The following is a 14,125-nucleotide window of genomic DNA, read 5'->3' as shown; positions in this document are numbered from 1 at the left end:
CAACGCGATCCGGCCTGAAATCAATTAGCTGGCTATGCTAGCACCGTGAAGTGTACGCTCCCCAATCTTTGTTTTGGTTTGATGGAAAACAATGTCTAGCGTCCAGAAAGGGGTTTTAGTTGTGTGGGCGCCACGTCTCTTACCAGATGAAAGATGCTTTCTACCGGTTCTGTGAGGACGCTGGGTAAAGGGAAAATTATGACTTTGGCTGTTTGTTTATTTGAGTTATAGTTTTAGGAATTTAATAAACATTTCAAATAGCAGTTTAAAAATGAACAAAATTACAACGTTGACGGGATTCGTGGTATGATACTGTGTCATTTACAGACGAGAATCAAAAACAGAGATTAGATAAAATTTTGCCCCAAACAGTTATCAGCTAAAATATTTCAGAACACAAGAATGCATTTGAGTTAAATTTAGTAATGTTTTAAAATAGTCAAGTCATTAGAAAGATGGGTGTAATTTGAGCATGGATGAAACTTTGTGAGTAAAAGTTAATCTTGGTATCAATCATGTCCGTTTCATAATTTAAAAAAATAAATGGATAAATAAAAGGGAAACACTTGCGGATGTGTGAGATTCTCAGGCTGTGGTTTGTAAGCATCAGAAAGAGTGATGGAGGCACCACATTGGTACGACTAAAGCTCATACGTGCAGGCTGTTAGGGTATGCCTGCTCATTTGTCAGCAAACACACCCTTTCAAGGGGTCTGCTTAGTGTTAAAATATGGCCTCCTTCTAATCAGTGTCCCCTTCAACTCGTTATTAATGCCCTCTGGAAACCAACAACAGGACCAGAGTAACGCCTTTAATTTTCCTTCCCTTTTCACCTCCATTCTGTTTTTCCCGCAACGTTCATTAGTCCAACAGAACCTTCAAAAGACATAATCAAGAGCTAGGGACAAACCGGGCCACATTACCCACTGCCTTTTAGATTTGCCCTCAAATGTCAGTTAAGAAGAACCAATAGCTCACTTTACTCTATATGTGCCATTGTGAAAGCAAGCATGTCGATACAGTAAGTTCCCTAATCACCATCAGCTGTTTTCTATCAGCATATTGAATTACTTTCCTCCTCTGCCGCTGTGTAAGTTTGCAGTCGGCCTGAATGAGCGACATTCTTTCTCACATTCACTAAACTTTATCAGACGTAGAAAAGCATCTCATGCCTTTTGCGTCAAATAAACTCACTGTGTGTCTCTGGTTCTCTCATTTCCTGAGTTGGGCGTAGACAGCTAAGCATTTTCATCCGGACACCAGACTGGACTTTTTTTTATAATCTAGGTAGAAACCACTGTCATGCTAGTTTCTGCATTCAACTTTGATACATAAGAACATGGCCAATACAGGAAGACATCAGAGGTCTGGTTTTGCCCGAGGCTGAGGCATATATCTGTGTTCTGTTGCATATACGCTGAAAGATATTTGACATTGTTATTGGGTGTGTTGTGCACAGTTTTTAAACTCAAATGCCTCAGTTGTGTGTGTGTATACATAGTACACTCATATTTTGTTGTGGATTTATTTTTGTCTGATCAAATTGATTTGAATGACGGAAGTGTCTTCTTAAGAAGTCTTCTTTGACTTCAGTGTCAAATAGTGTGGTTTTGTCTCCTACCATGTTTGGACAGCCCTCTTGCTTTTAAAAAGATGTTCTCCTACAAGCATTATTGTGTTGTTCTTTATGTTCAAGCAAGTATTCTCTGGGTTTGTCCCCTCTCAGTCACTGTGTGTTTGCTCAACACTTGATCTAACAAACGAGCATAATCAACTCCCCAGAAAACACATGAATACACAACAATCCATGCGTGTTCACATGACCGGCGTGCAAACATATAAATCTGCGGCCTAAAGCCTAATAATGAGCACAGCGCTGTTGCCGTCTACTTTGACGTGCCTCAAATTAGCTTAGTGGCTGCAGAGCGTGTCTGTTTTGGTGTAGTCTGTGGACTCCTCTGCAATTAACTGCATACAGGTTAATGCGTCTTCATATCCAAATGCCATATGTTTTTCATGTGTATGTGCATGTGTGTGTGTGTTTGTGTGTGTGTGTGCGGTGGTGAGTAAAGTGCCTTGAGGCAGAACCCGGTATTGATGGGGATTACTAACACTTAGCTGACACCACCGAGACTGCAAAAGGAGTAAATGATTTAGAAGCATTGGCCTTAATGTAATGAAAGAAAAGCCCTGTCTGTCAAGAAGACACACACATACATACACACACACACACACACACACACACAACTACCTATGGGTGCTAATCCTGTGAGCTTACATCTCCATTAACACTAACCCTGCACCACAAACCTACTCCGCCAGCTAGCTAGCACTCTCGGTGTTTCCCTGAGGATATCAGAGACGCTCTCTCTCGCTCTCTGTCTCTCTGACATACACACAGACACACACAGCCTGAAGGGATGTCAGTATGGGTTCACAGCACTGTCATAGGAGTGACTGCGTGTGTGAGTGAAAGTCTATTAAAAGTGTGTTTTTTGTGAAGTTATCTGTATAGCATGTGAATGGAGTCATTGTGCTTGTGTATGAATGAATGTACTCTGCCTTAACACCACGCTGCGATATATTCAGAGCACAGGATGAGACTGATGTACCGAGCTTACTGTTGACATGCTGGAGGTTCCTTTCTGCCCACAGCTGCATAAAACTGGTAGATTTCATGTGTTCGGATACAGGCTTCTCTCAAAAAATACCTATTTTCAATTGCTAACAGTTTACGGCTAATAATAGGAAAAAAATAATACCATAGAGAATATGTGTTTAATCAGCATACGCTGTCAAGTCTTTCTTTCTTTCTTTTTTTCACTAGAATATCCACTCCTAGCTTCTGAGCAAGGAACAGTGTTTTTATATTTAAGTTGTCAGTATTCTGACCTGCCCATGGATTACTTAAGGTCTGGGAAAGATCGTGGCCCTGGTTTTGTATGTAATATAATGAGTAATGTAGATTTTTCCAATAGCATAGCCACAATATTTCACTCTCAGTTACTGATGCCCTGTTGACAAAGTATAAAGACAGTTTTGTCCATATTGTTAAGGCATCAAACAGGGGTGCTCATTCTTTTTTGGCTTACAAACATCTAAAACATCTAAAACATTTCTTTTTGAATGGCTATCTACCCGCACTACCTTTGCGATCCACCGGTCGATTGTGATCGATGGTCTAAAGAATCACATTGTTCCTTCCTCATGAGAATATAATAAATAGAACATTTTGAACAGTGCAATGTTTATGTCCATCTTTGTTTGCTAGCAGTCTCCTTCGTAGTCCTCTTGTTGGCTAATTGTCCCATTTCTGTTAATGAGCTTAATAGTATAAAATCCACGCCAGCCACTGGCTTGTGCATAAATGTGTCTTGTTAAAATGTTGTTGCATAAAGCTGCTGTCTGTCATAATTAGTGTTGCTGTAGCCATCAAGCCCAGTCTCCCCGGTCAAAGTATGTCCAGCTATTTACAAAACCTCTGACCTGTGCGTAGAGTAAGAACTTTACACTGTCCAGCATGTGTGTTTCCTCCAAAACATGTTCAACAAAAAAAGTATAAGGATATAAGTACAGACAAGGATTCTTTATTGTCATTTCAACATATGTTGGTACATGGGATGGAACAAAATTACTTTCTTTGGTCCCGATTCAAGCCATAGCAGAAATAGTAAAAAATATAAATATAGAATAAAATTAGCTAACTAAGTATAGTACAAAAATAGCAAGAAGTGTATAAATATAGGCAGTAAAAAAAGTGTCAGCACTGTAATAACTGAGATTAACTGCAATGACAACAGACAGGGTTGACCACTATGCAGCTTTCAAGCGCTTAGCAAATTAACTTCTTCTGCATAATGTTAGGTCGTCACTCAAAAATGTTTATTTTACAAAAAATTGCAAATGAATTCATATCCTGATATTCAGTATATTTAATAAAACTATATTTGCTACAGTACTGTGTTGCTAGATTTTAGAGGTGAGCCTCATAAACTTGTGAATGTTGTTCCCACCTTAGCTATCACCTGATTTACGACCTGTTTGTTAGTAACAGACTGTGCCTGTTTTCACAGCGCCTGCCTTCCTAGTATCACCACTTCACTACACTCTCACATACACTCACACACACCATTACTTGTTACACAGCCCCCATAATAAAGGAATTAGTTCGATCAGCCCCCTCGCACTAAAGCCTAATTGAATTAGTGCTAACCAGGCATTAGCCTTTTTACTGCACAGGTAACCCAGAAACACTGGCATGAGCAGCCAGACCATTACATTTTTGAACATGTGTGTGTGTGTGTGTTATATATTTTAGTTGAGGACAGGCTTGCAACATTGCTACTTCTCTAAGAGGCTATTTTTTTCTTAACATGGCTGGACAGTTAAATATGCCGTGTATAGCATTTTTTGGAGACATCTGTCGCTACAGTGTAGTCGCCACTGTGTTCGATTTTTGGGGAATAATTATGGATTGCACAGATATTAATCTGCTGTCTGAGATGCAGATTAGGGATGAATTTGTGCCTCATGCAAGAACATTTTTGGTTGTGTCTTTAAGGTGTTTTGCATTTTTCAGAGTTATTTCGACCTGGACTTAGCCAGCTCTATTTACCAGACTTTCTGAGATAATTACATGTAATGCATTTCTGTTGCCATGGTTAACTGCTTTAGTTGCAGGAATTTATTTAGAGTGGTGAACAGGCAGAGTTTCAATGGAACTACTTTTGTTGTTGTCTGTTATCAGAAATTAGTGGACCCTGCAGCCAATGAAAATTGATTACTCATTGAAGCCAAGCTAGTTAATTAAAACACATGTTTTACTAAAGTAGGGACACTTTTGAACCACACTGGAAATCCCTGAGAATGAAGATGTGGATTATTACTTTAGTAATTATATTTTGTGTTCTTGTTTTTTGTTTTGTTTTTTTCAGTTTGCTGCATCATGTTTTTGGTGCTGGTATTTGTATTTGAGAGGTGAGTGCGATGTACACACATCACACTGGAGTGCGATTAAATCTTTAAGGAAACTAGCACTGGCTGGAGGGATAAGTAGGTTCAGTACATGGGGGCAAACAGCTGGGTGGAGAGTAGCTTTTAATCCCTCTGGGTTTTAACAAGATGGAGGGAAAAACAACCATCTTCCTCCAGCCAACATCACATCCTCGCATTTGCGAAGAGTTACGGACATAAATCAAAACGAAAAATGCGGAAGTCAGTGAACACATGTGGATGCCTATGAGAAGTATATGTCTTGTTTTGATCTGCCAACATTAAATTGAGCATGTTTTTTCCTCTTCGTCTTTGGCTGCTGACCTTTACTGCTACTGTTCTTTGCAGCACCTGCTTAGTGAAAATTGTATGTTGGCAGAGCAGTAGAGCAGCTCCAGTCCCCTCTTTGTGTGTACACAGGATGTGTTCAGGCACAGTACTGTATAGTGTAGGTCACCAGTGTTTTGGCAGCGCTCAGAGCCCAGTACATAATCACTTTAGCTCAGCGTTTGAAGTGGACTCACATACCCGTATGTACATGGAAACCTAGATCATGACAACCTACCTTTGAGTAGATCCGTTCCTAATATAATGGGGAACAAAATCAGTCAGAAGGAGGGTAATGTTCAAAGTTGCTCTTTTTTTATTACACTTTTACTGCATCTCTGCTGTGGCTCAGGAAGGAAACCACTGTCTAATTTGCACAGAAAGAGGGCATTTTGTCCTGAAATTACTGTTGAAGAAACCAATTTGCCATAGCTGTGGTGCCTCGTATTAGTTTTAATTGAATGTTGTAATGCGTTTTTACACAAAAAGCAGAGTTTGTCCCCCTGAAAGACTGAACATATGTTCAGTTCAGTTCAGTTCAAATTGTCTCTGCCTTCAAGCACCTTTACAACTACTGAACATCAGTTTTAGACTAAAATCTGAAGAGCGGTCAGTATCTGCCTTCAAATGCCCATATTGGTCAAAGCCTGGTCTGATAAACCTAAAGCTCTTCCTAACCTTCTTCCAAGCTCTTATCATCCAGAAAAGCCACAGCAGTCGAAACCTTTGATCTGCCCGGCTCACTGGCTATCAGGGAGCAGACTACTGTGTGTGTTTGTGTGTATATACCCTGAGGCCTGGCCAATCTCAGCTCCGCTGCGGGCCAGTGACAGGTGCTAATGCTGGGGCGAGAGGTTGCACGGGCCTCCGTGCTCCCTACTGTGATAACACTGACCGACCTCCAAAAAGCATACAATCACACACACTCACTCTCTCTCACACACACACAGTGGCTTTGCTTCCTGATAACTTCACTTCAGAAGCAGCTTGCATGTGTGTATGTTGAATTGATTTTTTCTAGCCTTCCTTCAAAGCCTTCCATGAGAGTCTGTTAGGTGTGCGTGTGTCAAACAACAACCCTGTGTGTTGCCTTAGAGGTGATATGATGTTATTATGTCTTGCACGCTAGTTGATTTAATGCTTGATAACTGGGATGTGAGAGTGTGTCTTTGTAGACGCCGAATTGAAATTGGTAGCCCTAAGGGCGCATCTGGACAAGACAGCTTAGTGTTATAGAATGAAGTGTGGCTCATTGCGTATAAAGATGCAACTCACTAAACCTTAGCTGACCATTTTGGCTGAAGTTTTGCATGCCTGCGTGTTTAAAAATGTAATTAAATCAACATTTCCAAAGATGTTCACACAAGCCCTAGTATGGGTAGACTTGCAGATAGATGGATTTATTTTTCTCTGGCCCTCGTGGCATTCATGAGAATAACTTGCTATGAATTTTAATCATTTGTCACAGTGCCTTAACTGTTTTTTAAGAAATTGCCACATTGTCAGTTAAACAAGTATATTATTGCTGATCATTTATTCTAGTCAGAAATACTTCAAAATATTGGTCTTGTCAAGTCTCCTCTCCTTTCGTATTTACCAGTCACCCTCAATCTGTGTCCATCCACATCTCCTGTACTTCCTGCACACACACAGATACACAAACAGGCTGCTTATGCTCATAGATACTCGTCATTCCAGGAAAGGGGGATCTCTTCTGTCCTTGTCTTCACTTTTTCCTTTGATGTCATCCTGTCTGCCGTCTCACTGGGTTTTGCTGATACCCACAAGACCACTAGAGAAACATTCCTCTGTGTGTGTGTGTATGTGTGTGTGTGTCGACTTGTCTGAGAGAGAGAACAACACAGATACAGACTTAATGGTCCAAAGAAGTTATTTGATTAGATTTGAGGGCCAAAGCTCACTGGTATCGAATGAGTACTTTATGTTTCACTCTAATGTCTCAAAGGAGACTATTAAAGTATCATTTAATTTACTTTAAAATACTGCAGTTATTCACACTTATTTTCACCGTTTTTATTGATCTGCTGAAACTAATTTAACTAATCTTCTGCAGAAATGGAAGAAACAAAAAACTGTACAACTTCTTTGTAGATGGACTGATCAAGCGTCGTACTGTTCAAGAAGTTACTAAGCTAGTTCTAAAACATTCAACATTCATTCGTGGGTAGTAAGATGTTAACAATATTAGGCCGTTATTATTAAAAGTTAAAGTTTTAGATTGTTTAGAGATATACACCGATCAGCCACAATATTAAAACCACTGACAGGTGAAGCAACTCAAAAAACGTAAAAAAACAGCACGAGGTGTTGACCTGGCCACCGAATTCCCTAGATCCCAAACTGATCAAGTATCTGTGAGATGCACTGGAACAAGCCTGACCCACTGAGGCCCCTAACCTCAACACATAGGACCCAAAGGCCCCCACTCATAACACAGGACACCCTCAGAAGGCCCATGTCCATTCTCTGATGACTCACAACTGTTTTGGAGGCACAAGGGAGACCTACACAATATTAGGAAGGTAGTCATAATGTTATACCTGATTGATGTAAACAGTTACCTTGCAAATAAAAAAGATTATATAGCACTTGTCTTCCTATTGGTACTTAAAGCGCTTTACAATCACTATGACACATCTACCTATTTGTTCACACAAGTGCACACACTTTCACACATCAGTGCCAGGGAGCCCTGGGAGTAACTTGGGGTTATTCTCAGCAACTCCCAGACAACCCTACCTGCTGAGCCACAGCCGCGGCCAGCTGTCCCCACTAAGAGGACAGGATCTTTGAGATGCTGTGTGTGCTCACTTCAATCTGAGTGTATTTGTCCAGAAACAGCTGGAAGTTGTAACCGCAAAGCTAGGAGCTCCAGCGTTTTTTGCTCTTTGTGCTAAGCTATGCTAAATAGCATGCATCTCATTTCTACCTAGATTAGATGTACGTTTCACTATCCTCCTTTAATATTTGTGCATTGTGCTTGTGTTTGATCTCCCGCTGTCAAACTGTAATAGTCCAAATTATATTACAAAGATTATGTGCTTGTTTGATTTAGTAATTTCCTGTGCACTGCTGCCTGTTACATATTTCCTGGGTGTCAACAAGGGGAGCGATGCTGATATGCAGAACTGATGATGATGATGATAACCTGACTTTGAAGCCATGGAGTCATGTGTTTGTGTTCTTGCTTTTTAGCGTGGTGAGTCACAGGAGCACGGCTACCATCGCTGCTAAATCTTCCTTTATCACCTCTCAGTGCTTGCAGGCACTGTGACCTAGTTAATAGAAAAGCACTAATAAAATAAACCAGTTGTTTTGGTGTCTGCATGCCTGACTGCCTGACTGCCTGCCTTGCTTGTCACACACAAACACACACACACACACACACACACACACACACACACACAGACACACAGAAGCAGGTTGCAGACTCTCTGGCTCCAAAGTGCAAGATCTCTCTGATTGCAGAAAATACGGCAGACAGAAAGGAGAAAAGATTAAGATGCAGTTCGGGCCTGTGCTGATGTGCTTTGACAGGCATGAAGATTGTGTTGTGCTTGGATGTTGTTTGTTTGGTGCGTGGGTTTGTGACTCCAAACCAGCTGATCTGCTGGACTCCAGTGAGACTAGTGTGCAGTGAATGCATTTATGATGTGCTGGGGGAGAATAACCGATAGATTGAATACTGAAAAAACACAGGACAGCATTATCAGTCTATCTAAATTTTCCACTTCCCCCTTTTTGCATCCAGGTTTTAGTCCTGCACTGATATACTCAGATTTTCCAGGTTGGATTTTATTATGATGTGTTTGGTCATGCAGCTTTTCATTTTCCCTACTAACATCACTTGAAATTCCTTTAATCATATCCTAGACCCCTTCATCATCTCATACCAATGGCACATAACAGCCCGAGGCCAGTGCCAACAGTCAAATGACACTCTACATGAGTGTCATTTCTTTTTTGCTCAGACTTTACAAGAGAGAGATTCATTCTCTGATCCCTTTACTATCATGTATCTGATGATACAGGTCTATTTTTTTAATCATAATATAGCTGTACAATGCATTCCTAAATGTGTTTGGCTGGTGATTATTGTTTTATGATACATTTTACTCACTCATAATAGTGTACACTACTATAGATTTAAACCTAGACGCAGGATTATATTCACCTTCATAATGTCAGGTTGAGCCCTCATCCTGCTCATCAGCGCAGAACATCCCTAAATTACATAACGCAGCAGACACGACTGTTACTGTTGCATCTATTTGGCAGTAAAACTATTCTTAACCCTCTGTGTGTTTGTTTCTGTTTGCAGGGCAGTTTGATGGACGCGGTGTGACCCTGCTGGAGGTGTGTGGGAGCTGGCCGGAGAGCTTCGGCGTGCCCAGGCACAACATCGGATCAGCAGACGCCAGCGACGAAGGTCTGCGGGAGAGACTGGCTGATGCCATGTCTGAGTCACCCTCCAGAGATATAGTGGGCTCTGCTACAGGTCAGTGAAGGATGGGCAACGCACACACACATACAAACCCTTTGCATGAACTCATGCCAAACTGAATTAAACTTTTTTTCCTTTAGTTTTTTGTTTATATTTTTACCAAAGTGCTGTTCTTTAAGGCACTAGACCTTTTTGTTCAAATGTTACCACAGTGGCAGCTCCTGCACAGGTCACTTCAACCCAACCCGGTTTTGTTTTAGCATTTTTTTTTTGTCATCGTGAAAAGTTACTGGTTAAGATCAGAACTGTGACTGCTGTATTCAGATTAAAATACACTTTTGCACAAAACATGAGCTGGTGATATTGTCACTCATCAATTCTTATGAGAATATGAATCTGGTAAGTCATTATGTGCGTGTTTCGAGCGATGCCAATATACCTCTGCATGCAATTAGATAGTCCTACAACCAATCAGAGTCATTTTGTTGTAGACAAATTGAACTCCACAGTGCTCACATGATGTGTATGACTATGTCACTGTTGCTCTTTTGTCCGCCCAAACGATTTGATTGGCCTGGCAGGTCTTTGCTGGAGCGTAATCAGTTCCCAACAGAGCGACTCCAGACCAAATTTCCACCACAAAAAAAATTGTGAGCTGGGAAGTTGGACTAGCTTTAAGGCTAGCTCATCACATCTTTAGGAAACATGTCAGTGAAGGTTTTTTTTTTAATGGCCATTATAAACAGGAATAATGATTAGGAAAGGCAAAATGTTTTTTTTTAATTTCATATAATGACTGATTTCAAACACACTTGAAAAATTGTGAATCCATCCTTTAATGTAAATGTCAACCACGTCTGACGCAAAGTCATGACTTGAGTGGCTTGATGAAGCTGAAATGATTCACATCTGAAAAGTGCTAACATATTAAAATGTTAAAGAAATGTATTGGAAGACAGGACTGGGCACAAATTTGTGCAAAATGATCTTTTGGATGCTTCATGAACTTGAACACTGCAGTTTTTTACAGTTCTGATGATTTCACGCGCTCAAAGAAAGCGCTCTTCGTTGGTAATCCTGGTCGCTGCTTCTTGGTCAAAACTTAAACAGATCTAGAGCAGCCGGGTGTCTTGTTCGGTGGCCTGACTTTCTCACTGTGGCATTACCCAGCATACAGTGCTGCCTGGTCGAGGTCCAGAGATGGATTAGCTCAACTCTAGTAGGATGTTCTGGTTGTCTGTCTGTGCACAAGGTTTTGGCATATCTGCACATGCCTTGCTTTACTTTGAGGCTTCCTGCTCGTGTGCGTGTGTGTGTGTGTGTGTGTGTGTGCCTGTGTCTGTGTGTGTGTGTGTGCAGCAGACATGCCGCTGGCCCTGATAGTCCAAATGGTTAACTCGTTTAGGAAGCGGCAGTGCTCTCTCTTCCACCCCCCCACCCCACCCCCTTAAGTGAACAAGAGCTCCTTTGATTTAAATGTCTGTCTGTGTGTGTGTATGTGCTGAGGGTGTGGGGGGGTGTGGGGGGTCTTCATAGAGCACAGCCACAGGGATGGGGTGTGGTGGAGAGGGTGCTGGGGTAGGGGAGTGGGGGGTCACAAGGCCCTAATGGATTTAGCATCGACTAACCCCACCCCCTCCACCCCACCTTTATGAACCATCCCTAGCCATATCCAGCCCAGCCAACAACCCCCCCCCCCCCCCCCCCCCCCATCCACCCTGTTAAGATTTAACATCATTTGTAGCTTCTCTCTCTCTTCCCCTCTTTCTCTCTCTTTCTCTCTCTCTTTCTGCCCCCCCTCTCCTCATCACTCCTTTTTACTGCCCCCCCCCATCTCCCTCTCTGTGTTTCTTCATTAGATTACATGTTGGAGACTCCCGGACACTACTAGTCAGTGGCTTCTTGTTCTCGCCCCTCTGCCATCCCATCCCCTCCGCCCCCACCCCTTTAATGCAACACAAAATTCATTACTGATCACATTACATCAAAATACACCCGCGATACAGATATACACACACACACACACACACAAACGCACATAATCACTCTCTCTTTCCTGCGCCTTGTATCATGCCGAAGACATCATCCCCAGAGAATGTGATGGACTCGGTTCCCCGATCCATTCATACAGACAGAGAGGCTTCAGTCTCTGTAGGCTAATCTAATAGCACCGCACTTCTGCACTGTAATGTAAAGGAAATGTTCCCGTGTCTGATGTGAGGAGGAGAAAGCCATGCATGTCAAGAAGTTGCGGTTTCATGAAAAAAAAAAAATAAAAAAAAAAAGAACCTGGTTCTGTTGGTGTCATCCATCTTGGTTACTGTATGATGGATGAGTACAGTTATTTCGATAACCTGTGTATTGACGAAGTGGTCCATATTAATATAGACTCTACATGATGAGCCTCAAGGGTTGGTTCACTCTTGTACAAAAATACGGTATTCTCTCGTACCTTATCTAGATGGAGACAGTGTAGTTGTGGTTTTACTTTTCTACTTTTTTTAAACAAACTTTGTTTTATCAAAGAATTAGATTAGTTCCTCTAAAATCTGTTCTCTGTCTGGTTCTACAAACAGATGTTTGTTTTATTAGAAGTGTCACTTATCAGTGCTGTGGGAAGCAGATACAATTCTATTCACCTGCACATTTCTAATCTATTCACACCTCTATAAATATTCACCATAAAGTGAATTAATAGTAAATGGGGAAACGAGTCAAGTAGCATTTAAGAATGTAACATGATCATCATTTTTATTTTTTATTTTTTGTATTTTGGATGACCCAACCCTTGACATATAGTATTAAATACTTACTTTACGTTATAAAAAAATTTAATGAGTAGATAGAAATTGCACAATGATAAACCAGTAACTTAAAGTAGAGGAAATAAATATAACACAACATAAGCTGAAGTAATGTAGGTTTTATTCGTTCCATGCAGGCAAATTTCAGTGTCCTAGGAGAGTAAGAAGTAAAAAAACGGTGAAAATCTAGTCACAACCTAAAGATTTAGATGCACTGTAATGAAAGAGAGCAGAAGGCCAGACACATCCATTTAGTTGAACATGTTTGTGGTTACCATGAGTTGTTTTACTCCACCTCATGAATAGTCAGGAGCAGCAAGAAGAGGAAGTAAGAGAAACAAATGGAGCAGACATACAGCACTGTATGTACTGTCTGTCTGTCAAGAAACATGTGTGTTGGCTGTCTGCAGCCGAGAACACAAACATCAAAAAAAAAAACTCCCCAACAGTCAAATTCATTACAGTAATTCAGGATGAAATCTAATCGCACCATGGCAAGAACTCATATTCTTAGACATTACCACTGATAGAAGCTATATCTAATCCTGGTCTTGTGCACCAGAGCCCCATCAATCTTCAGACCTCAGACCTCAAGATATGTAGATGAATAAATGAACCACACAGGGATGTGAAGTATTACGCATTTCATTCATTTTGTTCTTTTGTTGTTTTTTTTTCTCTGTGGTGTTCATACACAAGCATTGCAAATAATGTAAAAAAAAAACATATTCTTGGCCATGACTCCGAAGATCTGATTTCCTGTGGCTTTCAATTGGAACAAGGCAACAGTCGACATGTCATCCCGAGCACATATGATCCACATATGATCCACACATGATATACTCCCCTCTGGGTTAAAGCGAGACGCAGAGGGCTTTTTTTTTTTTTTTTTTGCAAGATCTGTGGCATTCAATTAATTATTTACAGTTGCAGGGATTTCCATGATAATATATGTGCACTTAAAGTGTTTCCGTTGTGAATAAAACTGTGTATGGTGTTGTTTAAAGGCTGTGTGTGGGTGTGTGCGTCTTGGCGTGGGACTTAGATGGGCAGAGGCAGATGGTATCTTGCTCAGTGTCTCAATTTGCTGGGAGCTGTGGCCCCGGCGTTTAGACACACACAGCACAGTGGAGCAGTTAACATAGACCTTGAACCTGATTGCAAGCACACACACACACGCACACACACTTACCTCACCTATACACACACACCCACCCCCCTCCTCTGTTTCCTTGTCATACACTTCCACGCAACTGCGCCTGAGTTTTCTGTAAACTTTTCAAACTTTTGTACACAAAGTAGTCTCAGTTTATTTTATTTATTTTTTTCTGTGGAATCCCAATGCTCTCTATTGCAGATTTGTTTAAGCGACACAAAGAGTTTGCCGTAAAATAATTTACTAAAATAGATTTGGGAGGAAACGCAGCAGCAAACAAGACATTTTCCCTCTCCATGTGTCTCCTCGCACACACTCAGAGGATCTCTGAGCCGGAATGCTTGCTGATGTAACAAATCACCGTCTCTCTGACATTCTCGTC

The 14,125-nt window shown here is 41.1% G+C and overlaps 1 protein-coding gene across 1 annotated transcript in view; it reads left to right on the top strand.

Annotated features, from left to right (window-relative positions):
- The window catches only part of bcas3 (BCAS3 microtubule associated cell migration factor), a 285,342-nt gene that overhangs the window by 247,016 nt on the left and 24,201 nt on the right, over positions 1 to 14,125 (top strand). Inside the window, 1 exon segment of the mRNA XM_084559322.1 lies at positions 9,661 to 9,837. Within this exon segment, the coding sequence (XP_084415448.1) occupies positions 9,661 to 9,837 (177 nt within the window).

Source organism: Chelon labrosus, assembly GCF_963514085.1.
Source record: "Chelon labrosus genome assembly, chromosome: 13".
NCBI lineage: Eukaryota > Metazoa > Chordata > Actinopteri > Mugiliformes > Mugilidae > Chelon > Chelon labrosus.
The sequence above is the reverse complement of the archived record's forward strand: the minus strand, read 5'-3'. Positions and strand labels throughout refer to the sequence as shown.